This window comes from Leuciscus leuciscus (genome assembly GCF_965113295.1).
Source record: "Leuciscus leuciscus genome assembly, chromosome: 5".
In the NCBI taxonomy this organism is placed as follows: Eukaryota; Metazoa; Chordata; class Actinopteri; order Cypriniformes; family Leuciscidae; genus Leuciscus; species Leuciscus leuciscus.
Window position 1 is genome coordinate 51,215,899 of NC_138729.1, and position 15,986 is coordinate 51,231,884.

Sequence of the window (15,986 nt, forward strand, 5' to 3'; positions counted from 1 at the left end):
GCTGTTGTTGTTGTCGACGGCATTTTGACAGTCAAAAATAGTCGATCTCCGAATGCAACGTAACAGGGAAGAGAGTAAAGATGGAAAGCTCCTAAAGCTTAGCTCAATATAAATTCACGGTTAATTTGTTGTTTTGTCGTTAGTGAAAATCAATATTGACCTTGTATTTGAAAAAGGATCCTCATATAAGAAACAATACTAAGATTCAGAGTCAGTTCATTCGCATTCGGAGATCGACTATTTTTGACTGACAAAATGTCGGCGGACACAGAGACAAAGAGTTGTTCAAAATCTTTCTTTTTAGTAAACTCTGTGTACACAAACACTGTTCTCAATGCTGGAGTTCATGTGTAGAGCCTCTGGTGAGACTTCCAGCACAGTTTCATGTTGTGTCGAGCCGCATTAGTGTTTTAAAAATAGTGATTTTTGATGCCATCATGTCCCATTCACTCCCATTCACAAGGCATTTTAACCTAAAACGAAAATACGGTCAAACTTAAAAAGTGGCGTTTCCATTCTAATTATGCTTTTAAACGAAAGTTTGCCTCGGGTAGATTTGCAAAAAGAGCCTAGGTTGCATTTTGGCGAGAGTTACGCTTTAAAAACACCACATAGACATATAAACAACATTAAAAGCTGGATTTTCACCACAGGGGGACTTTAACTCTTTCCTCACCAGCATTTTTGATCATTTCACAGAACAACATACATTGGTTTCACACAGTGCCTCCATCAGCTCCATTAAACACACTCTAGCAGATTCATGAAACCAAAACTACACCAGACAAAACCATAAAAGAGCCGCGAAGTTCAGAAGCAGATCTTCTAGACACACCGTGGCGTTTTAAGCTTGAATGATCTATCGGGTCTTTGTCATGTAAGAGAACGTGCGTCTGGCGCTGTCACACTGTTGTTTGGGTTGATCTCAAGCTAATATCAATAATTCAGAGCTGCTCGGTGTAACCTCGCACCAGTTTTGGGGAGGAAAGTGGGGGGAGTGACCCAGTTATGCCAAAAACAGACCCCAGCGACTCTATTAGCTCAAAATAAAACATAAGCAACACACAAAACAACAATCTCAGCGACCAATCAAATAGCTGGAATTAGGAGTCTGCAACAACAAAATATATATATCTCAATATTTTCTGTGATTCTGTCGAAAACAATATTTCGTTGGGTGTGTTTTTGTGCTCCAAATCTGTATAACTTTCTTTTGTGGCGCACAAAACAAGACATTTTGATACTAGACGGGGTGCAAACCAGACTGGACCCTGTTGACTTTTGTTATATGGGCAAAAACACTAATACATTCTTTAATATATCTTATTTTTTGTTTCACAGAAGACAGTCATAGAGGTTTGGTTTGGAACAACATGAGTAAGGTGAGTAAATGATGACTGAATTAACATTTCATCAAATCACTAACCCTGATTTATAATAAATATTCAGCCATAGATATACACACATTTACTAGGGATGCCACCATATCGGTATCGGCCGATTTTTAATGTTATATTTATAGGCCCAATAAGAAAGTTTGGCCGATATATTAAAGCCGATAAATAATGGATTATTTCCTTCAGCGCACTGTTCAACATGATGGTTTTGAATTGCTTAAAATATGATTTAAATCATTTCTAAAAAGGAAAATACAGTTCAGTGCAACATGTGCAGCGCAAGGCTACATAAAATTATAATGAGAACACGACTGTAAAGGAATATTGTGAGTTTTATTTATTTGTAAGGCACTAGATTTTTATTTATTTGATAAAGAAAGTTGGCCATAGGAGTGCAAAATTACTTTTAAAACGTCAAATCTAGGTTCAAACTAGGCTACTATACTGTATATGCATGTGCGATTTATGTTGACGTGCTTTGGGACGTGGCTTTTAATGGTGAGACTTTTATTTTTGCAATCAGGCTCTGAAAAATGTTATACAATTTTTGATTTAGAATTAGATTTATCAGCCAATATATCAATTACATATTATTTTCGAATATGACAAATTATCGGTTATCAATATCAGACAGAATTGTCATATCGGTGAATTGCTAAAATTTACATTAATCTACTAATTAAAAAATATTATATGTCATTATGTCAAAGAGATCTGGGAAAAACAAAGGAAGAGGAAAACAACATCTGAAATTGAATAGAGTGCTGCAGGGATAATGTGTTTTTGTAGGCCGGAAATAAGTTTAGCACTTCTGGTTCCATCGTCCTGAAGTCATGTGTTTTTTGGCTCATGCTACCGCTAACCCGGACGTCGAGGTCACTTCAGTGATTTGGGAAAAGCCCGTAAAAGTCCTGACAGAAAGCGATGCATAAGGATGTAGTGTCACGACGCCCAGTTCCAGGAATGCACTAATATTTTGTTGGTAGTACCATTTTGCAACAATTATTAGTTAACACTAAGTTGTCAACACTTCGGAAAAAAATAAGAAAAAAGGCATCGCTTTCTGACAGGACTTTTACTTGCTTTTCCCAAACCACTGAAGTGACGTCGACGTCCGGGTTAGCGGTAGCATTAGCCATCAGGCAAGTGTTATTTAAATAAACTCCTGATGTACTTACAAACTTTCCAATGCCTCGTTTTATGTGTACAGAAGCTATTTGTACTACTGTAGAAGTTTGGTATCATTCTGGGCATTATTAGTGGGGTAATTTACCAGATACAGCCTTGGATCCATTAGCGCCTGCACTAAACCATCCGGCTGATATCTCTAAATAAGCTCTAACTTTAATAATGTTCCACCAAGAGAGAAAAGGCTTCTGGGGGGGGGGGGGGGGGGGGGGTTTGGCTCGAGGTTATGGTGCAAAGGACCATGGGTTGATTTTACTCTGAACCATCCCTTTAAGATATTTTCAAATTTTATTCTATGATATCAAATACATCAGTATCTATTCTTCCATGAATGTGTGTGATTTTTGTGTGAAAATTTGGGATATCGTATAAAACATGTGAATAAAGCAGCGTTTCCAGAACAAAACCGTCACTTTCGGCGCTCAAGTTAAAAGAAGTTCTTGTTAAAAGAAAAATCTCTGCCTTTATTCATATGGACATCTGCAATCTTTTTCAGCAATATAGAGTGCACCACTACTTTACTGAGGAAAGGTCAGGGAAAAATCTGTAGATGGAAAATCTCCATATAAGTGCCTTATGTGCAATTGCTTATGATTATTTATTCAGTGGCATGAAATTGTCTTAAAATTACAATAATATTGCTTAAATGAATAATTTCTGGGGCAGTATATCGGCTAACAAAAAGTAGTTACCGTAACAGGCTTAGTTGTAGGTCTGTGTTTTATTGGCTGCTTCCCACCTTCTACACTCCCACTTTTCACAGCTTTAAAACGTCCATTTCTTGAGTCATTTTCAAATCTGAGGTGAACGACCAGAGGTTAAACAGGGACACTTGAATGGCAATGTATATTCCTCAAAATAAACACACACACACCACATGCCAGTAGGCTTCTTATATCCCAACAGCTGCACTGAATACCTATAATACCATAGTATTCTCAATGCTATTTAACCCCTTAACTGCCACCCTTTTTGAGCATAGACGTGAACATGCACTATCCAAACTTAAATGGTTGTAATTCATGAATGCTTTGGAATATAGACCAAGATTGGACTCTTTTTAAAGAAGCAGATTATTGGTGAAGTTAAAGCACTTCAAGAAATAAGAGTTAAAAAACTTAGAGAAGTCCAAATGTACTGTACTAAACATTATTATTCAAAATATGTATTTTACTAAATAATTTGACTCTGAAATTGCTATAAAATCTAAATCATATGTCTAACAAAGTTGTGTTCCAAATTTGAAGTTGATATCGCAAAAATGTAAGTTCCCATGAGATTTTGTGTAGGTGTAATACCAAAAATAGCCACCGGGTGAAACCCATATTACATTGCATTTTGATGCGTTGTCCTGCTGTAACAAATTAATATTTCTGTCACAACATCACTTCTATCACAAGACAGCCACCAAATATGGAACCTTGAGTCTCAGACCTTTCCAATAATATGCGTTTTATTAAAATTAGAAAATATTTATCAAAATAATTCAAATAAATGTTGTAATATGCAACATGACACCGCCCACTAGGGGGAGGAGCCTGCTAAAAAGGATTTAAAAAACGGTTTCAATAGTAAGGCAAAGTCCAATTTCAAAACTGTTTTCACAGAATAAATTGAGATTTTACAATTTCAAAATGATACCTAATTTATGATGATTATTAAAATATGTGATAGGAAAAAAAGGCAATAAAAAAAGCATGCCAAGTGCAGTTAAGGGGTTAATATCTTTCTTAAATAAATCAGGCTTTAAAATTATGCTGTGCTGTAAATGTCATTAAAGCTAAATATAAAAAAACAATAAAAATGACAAAAGCACATAACAAATTTACTCAAATTTAAATAAAAATGAATAAATACTATAAATGAAACCAAAATAACACAGCTACGAAATGACAGCTTTTTACCCTCAAACTGTATATGTTTACATATATAATAGTTATACTTTTGTTTATTAGACCTGTTTTTAATTTTTTTTACTCACTGGACAATAAATATCTGATTCGTGTGATTGTACGATTGCAATCCAATGGCAATATCAAGACTCTCGACCTGAATTGTGCACATAACCATCATTATACCAGCAGACAACAAAAATCATTGTTGCGTAGTCTGTGAGTGAGGTAATAAAGCCAACTGAGTAAAACCCTCTTTTAAACAGAATTAAATCTGGGAAAAATAGAACTAAACCCCCATAATCCAGAGCTTAAACATCATAAGAGCCCTTGCAAAACTGTTCAGAAGCCTACATAAACACCGCCAATGTCCAGAAGTTCAACTTTAAGCCACTGACTGTTCAGGGCACTAAAAACGTCTGAACAATCACAACATTGTGACACAGGTTCAGTCTGTTGAACCTCACACACGGCTATTTTCTGAGCTTGTTCTGTACTTGTGAATTATTCATAGCACAGTATCAGCGCAGGAGGGGGTCTCTGTGTCTGTCATTTGTTCACTCTCTCCTTATGGTTTGCATTGCACAATAAAACTAGACAAAAGAGGATGTCAAGAGAAAGCCTGGCCTGAAAGTAATATAAGTAAATAATGTCATCTCTTAAAATTCATCTTTAATCATCAAAATTACATCTAAACAAATTCTTCATGTCTTAAAATATCTTGAATGTAACTCGACACCCGTGCCTCATTTAGAATGCACGGTTCTATGAATATGCAAATGAGCCCCGCCTCCACTCACTCACTCAGCTCAGAGATCCACTGGTTGACGATCACACGTTGATCTGATTGGTTACAAGGTAGTTTGTGACGTCAGAAACTCCAGCGATTTCAAAGCGTGTTTTTGAGACTGTCTTTGGTTCACTGCAGTTTTAAGGAGGAAATACTCAGCAATGCTGTCGACTTATGAACTTACACATGGTTTGTCTTAAAGCAGATTAAAAACATATAGACACATAAACAACATTAAAAGCTGGATTTTCATCCCAGGTGAACTTTAAAGATTAAAGTTTGAAGGTTTTGAAGGTAATACAGTCTATCAGAAAACAGATAGCTAGTATTTTAATGGTAGATAGGGAACATTTTTCTAACTGATTGCATTCACAGTCACAATCGATCACATCTAAAGAAGGTTAAAGACTCAGCAGCTCTGCAGAAATGTGCCTTTCTACACTGATCTAATTCCAGATTCTGCACCAATAACAGTTTATTCTGTTTACAGGAAGTGTGAAAATCTGTAGCTCTGATAAACCTATACAAATGTAGCCTGGTAATACCAAACTCTGCTACTTCGCTTTGCTTCGTAGACAGAGTCTGGCATGGCATAATTGAAAAGTGTTTTCTTTCTCGCGGGGGGGGCGCTTGTCTGAAGCTTAAAATCATTGGTTACCCGTAAGCCAATCACATAACGTTTGGTTATGATGTGTGTTATGCGCATGCTCAGCCGCATCTAACTTCCACTGTAAACGCATGTATGATGCGAAAACAAAACCATCGAGCGTAATACCGGAGTGAACATGGCTGTGAACGACTTTTGCAGATTATGTGAAGTAAATCTACGCATCCACGGTACAATCAGCGTCTACGTCACGGCTCTCAGCCCGCCCTCTGTTCGTTGATTGGCCGGCTGTTTTCAGGCCGGAGGAAAACGGAAAGCTATGACGCTGTCTCAGACTGAGTACAGAAGGGAAATGAAATTGAGCGGAAGTACGAAGTCTGACGTAGTCAGGCTAATACAAATGCACAATATCATTCAATTAGTTGTGTAGAAATTCAATACACTTCTGTTTAAAGGGGTGGTTGATTATGATTTCACTTTTCTAACTTTAGTTAGTGTGTAATGTTGCTGTTTGATCATAAACAACATCTGCAAAGTTAAAACGCTCAAAGTTCAAAGCAAAGGGAGATATTTGCTTTTAAAGAAATCGCTTTTTAAGGACTACAACAAACGGCTGGTAGAGACTACACCACATTCCTCCCGGGTTAGTGACATCACCAACCCTAGAATTTACATAAACCCCGCCCCCTGAACACGATTTATAGATTATCAAGACAGAATATGCTAATCAATGACTAGAAGATAACTACACATCAGCTTCATAAATTCATCAACTAACCATTCAGAAATGTCCTGTTGCTTCTACATGTTGTCACTTCTTCTTGAGTCTCTCCATCATTGTCTGACTCCGGTTTGAACATAAAAGGCTCAACGTTTTTGAATTTTTCAGTGCATGTGTGTGTGAGGTAAAAGGATACAAGCTCTTGAAGCTCCGCCCCCTGTGCCGGGAGCAGCAGCTCATTTGCATTTAAAGGAACACACACAAAAAACGTGCGTTTTTGCTCACCCTCAAAAAGTGACAATTTTAACATGCTATATAAAAATATCTGTGGGGTATTTTGAGCTAAAACTTCACACACACACTCTGGGGACATCAGAGACTTATTTTACATCTGGTGAAAAGGGCATTATACCACCCCTTTAAAAGTTCGTGGTTAGTAAGATTTGAAAATCAATATTTTATTCAACAATGATGCATTAATTTGTTCAAAAGTGACAGTAAAGACATTTATAAATGTTACAAAAGATTTATATTTCTAACTTTACAAAATGTACTTGTTTTTTGTTTTACTTTCTATTCATCAAATAATCCTGAAAAGACAATGCATCACGTTTCCACAAAAATATGAAGCAGCAAAACTGTTTTCAACACTGATAATAATCAGAAAAGTTTCTCGTGCATCAAATCAGCATATTAGAATGATTTGGAGTAAATATACAATTTGATCATATATTCACATCGAAAACAGCTGTTTTAAATTGTAATAATATTTCGCAAATATGACTGTTTTTACTGTATTTTTGATCAAATAAACAGCCTTGGTGAACATAACACTTTCTATGAAATCTTACCAAAATCAAAAATTTTAACCAATATAATATTCAAAAGAGCTGGATTCATGACAAGCTTGGTCAACTGAACAAATCCCATGTTTATCCTGGAGCTACGCAAGTAAAGCCAGAAACATCTACACAAGTATGCAAATACTGGCTTTTTCAATCCCTGCTCAATATGAATTGATTTTCCATATTCCAGTTGACCTGAAGGAGAAAACTGACAGCAATGCTGAAAATGCTAAATATCCTTGCATCGAGTAACAAATTATATGCATTAATGCATTAATGCCTTTAGCAGATGCATTTAGGAACAAAAGCAATTTATCAAAGAGCCAACAATTTACCCAATATATATTACCAGGCTTATTAGACAATTAGATTAAGAATAGTGATGCACGATATATCGGCCTCCATATCAGTAGCGGCCGATATATGATAATTTTTTATGTCAGCGTTATCGGCCCGATAAGAAATATCTCATAATCCATTAATAAATACTGTATTATTTCCTTCAGCTGAGACTCTTCAGATGCATGATGTTCAACATGATGGTTTTGAATTGCTTGAAATATGATTGGAATCACTTCAGAAAAGTAAAATACAGTAAAGTGCAACACAAGTCTGTCAATATAGGCTACTTAAAATTATCATGAGAACATTATAGTTGTATGCTTGGGACTTGGCTTTTTTGTAATCAGACTTTCCAAAATTATATTAAAAGTTGGAAGCAAGCTAAAGAAAAGGTAGAGGAAACAACAACAAAGTTCTTACCGAATCATCCATGTTGATCTCTGAACATCTGGATGTCGAGCTCTTCTCCGATCCCTCATCAGATGAACACGGCTCGGGTAAATCCTCCGGCAGAAGATCTGAAGATGAGCTGAGAGGAGGTGTTGCACTGTCCAGCTTGTTCTTCTTCTTCATTCGTTGAGGAGATTCACTTCGGGATGGCGAGCGGGAGCAGAGGAGTGTGAGATTTCCCTCCTCGACTCCACTCTTTGACCTCGGACTGGATGGTTTCGTGATGCACTCTTGCTGGTCGTTATGGTGTCGCCCTCTCTAAGTGAGGAAAACGAGATTCTAATGAGGAATTTAAGGAAAACATTTTAACAGATCAAACCATAAGGGCTAGTGTGAATAACAAAATATGCTCGCACTCACACTCACTCACACACACACACACACACACACACACACACACACACTCACAGGGCTGGACCCGAATATTCGTTCGGTGGGTTGGTATTCGATTTGAAAATTTGCTCAAAACTGAAACTCACACACTCACTCAAACACTCACACACACACACACACACTCACAGTAAAAGCTAGTTCTCTGTGTTGGTGGTGGTCCTGGTGTGAGGGTCTGCTGTGGGCTTCCAGAAGGTGACAGAGGAAGACGCTCTTCTCTAGATCCACTTCCTGTTGAAGGTGCTGAAGTAAATGGACGTGTTTCCCGTCGGCCTGCGCGAGCAGCGTCTTCAGCAGCTCCTCGAGTCTGAGATACACCTCACCGTTACCTTCAAAAGAGTTCCCTTTTAAAAGCTTGAAGTTTGAAGGTTTTTAGTTTTAATTAGTTTGTTTCAGTTCAGTAGTTTTAAAAGTTTGAAGGTTTGAAATAGTTGGACCACTTGGGGTGGTTGCAAAGTTGTTGCTATGCGGTTGCTAGGCTATTCTGAGTGGTTGCTAAGTTTTTGCTAGGGTATTTTGGGTGGTTGCTATGGTGTTGCTAGGGTACTCTGGCTGGTTGCCAGGATGTTGCAATGCAGTTGCTAGGGTACTCTGAATGTTTGCTAGGGTATTACTATATTGTTGCTAGGGTACACAGGTTGTTGTCAGGGTGGTTGCTATGCGGTAACTAGGGTATTTGGGTGGTTGCTAGGGTGTTACCTTGTCACCATTACCTTTACATCCAGGTTTGAGGCCTTGTACCCCGGTGGTTTTGCCGATTCCAGCAATCTCATCAGCCAGTTGACGCTTAACTTCTTGTGTTTGTCTGAGCGTTAAATTCTCCGTACGTTTCTCGTCTCGGCTCCGCCAGCGCAACAGACGACGAACCTCCGCCGCACGCTCTCGTCCCAGGGTTTCCCGCTGTCGTAGCAGCTCCAGCGTCTTCTGCTGCTCGAGTCGAAACGTCAGATCCCTCAGCGCTCGCTCCTGCTCCTCACGGGCCTCGTCCCGATGCCTACGCAGCTCCAGGGAGAAGCGCCGGTGAGCCTGATGGTTTCGACTGCGCTCCACTTCTAACGAGACTCGGAGACGCTCCACATCCCGTCTCAGATCAGGACCGGAGTCGCGCTTGGACCTAATGCAGGACGGGCCTTTCTTGGAGGAGAGAATCGGAGGGTCATCACAGTGTTCGTCCATGATGCCGTTAATGGAGGCCACACACAAGTCAACTCAGGCCCGACAGAAAGCATGCAGATGCAGGATGAGAATGATGATGTTACACAGACGACAGCATGCATCGCACACACAAGCCAACATGCCTACTGAAAAGAGCAGAGATGAAAGATGATTATCAGCATGCCAACAGAAAGCTTCAGAACTTATGCGAAGTGCCCCTATTGTGCTCTTTTAAAGGCTCCTAATTTACAATAGGTTTACATGCATCTAATTTTCTCAGAACATGCATTCAGCATCAGCTCACAGTGTCTGAAACGGTTCGATAAGGGATTCGGTGTCTCTAAATTCCACCTTTCTGAGAACCTGCTCTGCTCTGATTGGTCAGAAGGCTCAGTCTGTTGTGACTGGTCGACCGCTTACAGCGCGTGTCGGAAACCAAACGGCCATTACCGTATCTGAATTTAAGCTCTTCCTCAGCTCTTGAGACACAGTGATACATACAGTAACGATGGTGTCGGTTTTACCGTATTAATCTCATCAAAGGAGATTTGCTTTGGTCTTCTCGACATGAACAACACAAACCAAACTCTTCCAGTCTCAGATACAGCTACAGTGTTTGAGGGCGGGGCAAAGAGATGCTGTTCAGCCAATGAGAGCACAGACTGGCATTATGCAAATGTATTACATTGTTACGTGCAAGACTGGAATTACTGACGACTCGTTTCAGCAGTTCAGAATCACTTCTTTCTTTTGGGAGACAATAACTCTATTTATTGTTTGATCTTTGAAACTTTGCAGAGCTTTTACATTCACAAACAGCTGTCTTACACCGCATGAAAGAGAATACCCGAAAAAGCATAACAGCGGCACTTTAGGAAAGAAAACTTATGATCACATGCACAAACAAACTGATGCATAATGCAATCAGTCACTGATTAGCTCAGTGGCCGATTTACTATATATATATATTTATATATAAACCCTGAGTTGACAGAGATTGTTTATATCGGGCATTGTGAACCGGCAGAACCTGATGTAAACCAGGCTGGATTTGTTTGGTTTTGTCAACTCTGAACTCAAGAGTTTGTTCATGTAACAGGACACAGTAAATACTGCACTAGTTTAAACAAACTAAACTAAAACAAGGCTAAAATTAACAATAAAAACACTGACAGTCAAATGTTTGGACACACCCATTCGATTACAATTAATTTCCAAATTGTATAATAATAATAGTAAGCTCTATAAAATAATACAAATGGGAATTATGTAGTCATGTGATGCATGACAATTTACACACATTATATTTGTGCACATGTACTATTTGCAGCATAATTTATGTCTTCAAACCTACTTCAAACATTTAAGCATAAACCTTTAGATTAAATGGCATTTAAAATGATGAGAAACAATTCAGTCAAGGGTCTCAAAACTTGACTGATGGTGTGTATATAAATGACTGTTAAAAAATATTATGTAAATATATTTGTTGTCATTAGGCATATTCGAAGATAGCTGGCGACTTATTTTATTTTGCAACACAGAATAATATTTTCTCGAATCAGTTTAACTGTGACATGCTGGATCTCACCAATGCATCACAAACATCAAAACCTCTTTGTCACTCAGAAATATCCAGAGGAAACTGTTAGAATGTTAAAGGATGTTTAAGACACACACACACACACAATGACACACAGATACAATGAAGCACAATGATCACAGCCACAACGATACAAACACGGCGACACAATGATACGACCATATAGTACGGGATGAAACACAAACACACATGTATCAGTGTAAAATTCTTGTAACAAAGTCTCGCGAGCGGTCTCTCTCCTCAGACGCGTGTCATTATCCGCAGAGACTTTAATGAACGCAGGATATAAACACACTGACCTTTCTCCGCATGAAAACTTCAAGATGGGCTTCATATATTCCTCTAATTCCACTGGAAACCCGTGAAAGACGCGTTTAAACGGGCGTTAATCCTAGCGTAACCGCGTCAGCGCGATGTTTGTCGTTGTGCGTCGCGTCTTAAACACCAGTTGCTTCAGTCAGTGTCCGGCTATTGATGATCTGGACATCACAGATTCTCTGAGGACACAGCGACCGCTGCTGGACACTCGGCGACACTACAACACTCTCATTCTGCTCAATTACTTATATGAACTCATTGTTTCTGCCTTTAATTATTACATTGTTTAAATTAATACATTTTAGCTAACTGTGATTTTGTATAGGTACAGTCACCTCTGATAACAGATCACTCTAAATTGTAATGTGGACTCATGCATTTTCTGTAAAGCTGATTTGAAACGATGGGTATTGTGAAAAGCGCTATACAAATAAATGTGAATTGAATTTATTATTATTTACATGGGTGATTATTTATTCTTATTAGGGACACTTTTATGTAATCCCTTTATAATCATAACTTTAAACTTTTTAGTGTTGTTAAGTGTAACTTTCCTCATTTTTAAGTGTTTTAAAAGGTGATATTTGCCAGAATTTCTCTATTTTGGGGCTTGTCCCCCATATATACTGAATATATGGTAACAACTTAACATGGGCTAAGAATTAACCATACTTATACAGCATTTAATAATCTTAGTTAATGTTAATTTCAATATTTACTAATACATTATTAAAATCAAATGTTGTATTTGTTTACATTAGTTAATGCATTGTGAACTAACATGAAAAAAACAATGAATAGCTGGATTTTTATTAACTAACATTAACAAAGATTAATAAATACTTTAACAAACGTATTGCTCATGGTTAGTTCATGTTATACATTAACAAATTAGACCTTATTGTAAAGTGTTAACATACATTTTAACATTAAAATCAGTAATATTTTGCTTTGCACCTTTTCCTAATATTTTTAATTGTTTGGTACTTATGTGCACAATTTGTATTTTAATAACCAGAAATAGTTTTTCGTCGCATTTTAGTGTTTTTCCAAAAAAAAGTCTATGGGTTATGATGCCAGAACATTAGATTTGCTGCTTAGAAATGTCATTCGTTTGAGTTGAATGTTTCACTTTCAGTCAAATGTTATCCATTTTAGAGCTTGATACTGTAAGTCACATTCAGCTGAATAGAATAGAATAGAATAGAATAGAATAGAATAGAATAGAATAGAATAGAATAGAATAGAATAGAATAGAATAGAATAGAATAGAATGCCTTTATTGTCATTGCAAGTACAACGAAATTAGAAAGTGCTTCCCTTGGTGCCTGAAAAAAAAACATATACAACAAAAACATATTACATACGACACACATATTAAACATATAGTACAAAAAGTAAGCAGTTGATGTAGTCAAGTATTTATACATATCGCACTAATGAAGAAACACATTTCACTAAAACGGCTCATTGCAGAGTGGAAATAGTTAAATAGTTTTCATTGCAGTGAGTCATTAAACGTCTACAAATGTATAAAACTGATCCGAGATCAGGTAAAAAAAAAAATCATTCATAGACACACGGGTTTACAGAGATCATTGACATTGTGCAACATTTATGACGTAACGAAGACTCGTTTAATGAAATCACGTGACTACATCAGGCGTTGTGGTCGTGTCTAGGCGTAGGTTTCTCTGAGGGTTTTTTCTCCATTCTGTCACGTGATGTAGTTTGGGTTACTCGCCACTGTCGCTTCTGATTTGCTTAGTTGGGGACACTTAATATTCAACAATATTACCGATCTGACTGCATTGATACTATTGGATGAGAGCTGAACTGAGCTGGACGATGACATCACCGTTTTTTGCAGAACTGCTTTATAGATGAACTGAAGTCATTTCATAATAATGAACTTTACACAGTTGAACTGAATCAACACTGAACTGATTTCAACTGAATAAGGACTTTACTATTGTCTATTTAGAGCTGCTTTACAGTGGAATTAAATTAATTAAAATAAATTGTTACCATGGAAAATAAGAGAGTGTAAACAAGCAAATAATAACTTACAAATTAGTCAACTTTCTTGCCATAAGCACCAATTACAACGAGAAATGTGTCATTGGAATCTTTGGAATAAGCTGTAGCCATTACTTCCTGCTTACGGGAAGTAAACAGGAAGAAAGAAGGGAAAAAGAATAGAAAATAGAACAAAACACAATTACCCCATTAGATGCTACAATATATTTGTGGCATTTTAAAGCTCCAGTTCATATTGAAGTCTAACAAAACATAGAAAATACTCACACAAATAACACATGATCTCTTCAAACTGTCAGCAAAACACTTTACCATCTCACATAGCCAAGTGCATATATTTGTGTATATTTGTTTACACAGTGCTTGTATTTTTGTGTGGTTTTGATACTTCACTCTCAATAATGTATAATAAAGCCCCGAAGCAACAACATGATCTTTGAAAAACTAGAACAGCTTCAATTATCGGTATATTAATTCAGAGAAGTTCACATTCACCGAGTCCAACAAAACCTTCAGGCTGTGATCTCTCACATAAGACACTCGAGTCCGTCCCTTTCTAATTCGCTTCTTTAGTTCATGAACTGCAGAATAAGTTGCCGCCCGTCTGACATAACAGTGTTCTTTCCGGAAACACAAGCATCAGGTCATCCATGCATCTGGTACATAATAGTATCAAAGGTGTATTTGATACACAGTGAAAAATAAATATATGATATCATATTTTAGGTTAACAGGGAAAAATAGGAGATTGGCTTACTATTTAGAAAAATACATATTATGTGAAACAGTATCATTACATCGATATACAGGGTGGGCCATTTATATGGATACACCGCAACAACATGGGAATGGCTGGTGACACCAAAGTCCCGTTTGTGGCACACCAGTACATGTGAGGGGGCAAACTCCTCAAGATGGGTGGTGACCATGACATATACTAAAGTGCCACAAACAGGACCACAATATCACCAACCACTCCCATGCCACCACGGTGTATCCATATAAATGGCCCACCCTGTACATTACAGTATAGTATGCTACACTGTTGTCACAGTACTTCATTATGTTGCATGTTTAATTCAAGGTCCAGATATCCTCTAAGAAAAAAGTTTGCATTTCTAATTTAAAAAAAATCTGATTAAATTCTGCACATTTTTCCAAATAAAAACGGCCATACCATAGATTCTGGTTCTTAACATACTTTTCTTTTGGGATCTTCATTTTTTTTAGGGCCCTAAATGGTTTATTACTAGAGATAAAGCGATTTTAGTCTGGCTCCATGAGTAAATTGTACACATTTTCAGTGGTCAAAAACCAAATGTTGGTGACTTTGCATACAATTGATACTTATATTAAAAGAGGAATGTCTGATCAATGTGGGAAGTGCATGTTTTGGCCACCACTGTTATATTGAAGTATAATTGTGGATTATACTGTACCGCTTAAAGGGATACTCCACTTTTTTTGGAAATAGGCTCATTTTACAACTCCCCCAGAGTTAAATAGTTGAGTTTTACCGTTTTCGAATCCATTCAGCCGATCTCCGGGTCTGGCGGTACCACTTTTAGCATAGATCATTGAATTGGACAGGACCATTAACATCTCTCTCAAAAAAAATGACCAAAGAGTTGAGATATTTTTCCTATTTAAAACTTGACTCTTCTGTAGTTACATCGTGTACTAAGACCGACGGATAATGTAAAGTTGCGATTTTCTAGCCTGATATGGCTAGGAACTAAACTCTCATTCCTGCGTAATAATCAAGAAACTTTGCTGCCGTACCATGAGTCCAGCAGGCGTAATGATATGACGCAGCGCCTGAAAATAGTCCCCAGCTCGGTAACTTCCAACGTGACCGGGACTAAGTTTGTCTAACCTATTAGACCTATTTTCAGGCGCTGCGTGAAAAATCTCAGCCTAGAAAATCGCAACTTTTCATTTTCCGTCGGTCTTAGGACACGATGTAACTACAGAAGAGTCAAGTTTTAAATAGGAAAAATATCGAAACTCTTTGGTCATTTTTTTGAGAGATGCTAATGGTCCTGTCCGATTCAATGATCTATGCTAAGCTATGCTAAAAGTGGTACCGCCAGACCCGGAGTTCGGCTGAATGGATTCGAAAACAGTAAAACTCAACTGTTTAACTCTGGGGGAGTTGTAAAATGAGCCTATTTCCAAAAAAAGTGGCGTATCCCTTTAACCACAGCCGTAACTACCATAAACATTGAGGGAGACAAATCCCAAAGAT

General features: G+C 37.6%; 1 protein-coding gene across 1 annotated transcript in view; it reads right to left on the bottom strand.

Moving 5' to 3' along the window:
* Positions 1-11,881, bottom strand: part of tspoap1 (TSPO associated protein 1) — a 137,155-nt gene extending 125,274 nt beyond the window's left edge. The window contains exons 1-4 of the mRNA XM_082171204.1: positions 11,680-11,881; positions 9,336-9,923; positions 8,752-8,951; positions 8,203-8,490 (exon numbers count right to left, since the gene is read on the bottom strand). Coding sequence (XP_082027330.1) covers positions 8,203-8,490; positions 8,752-8,951; positions 9,336-9,798 — 951 coding nt within the window. The 5' untranslated portion in view covers positions 9,799-9,923; positions 11,680-11,881. The remainder of the gene's footprint in view (positions 1-8,202; positions 8,491-8,751; positions 8,952-9,335; positions 9,924-11,679) is intronic.
* Between the last annotated feature and the right edge of the window lie 4,105 nt (positions 11,882-15,986).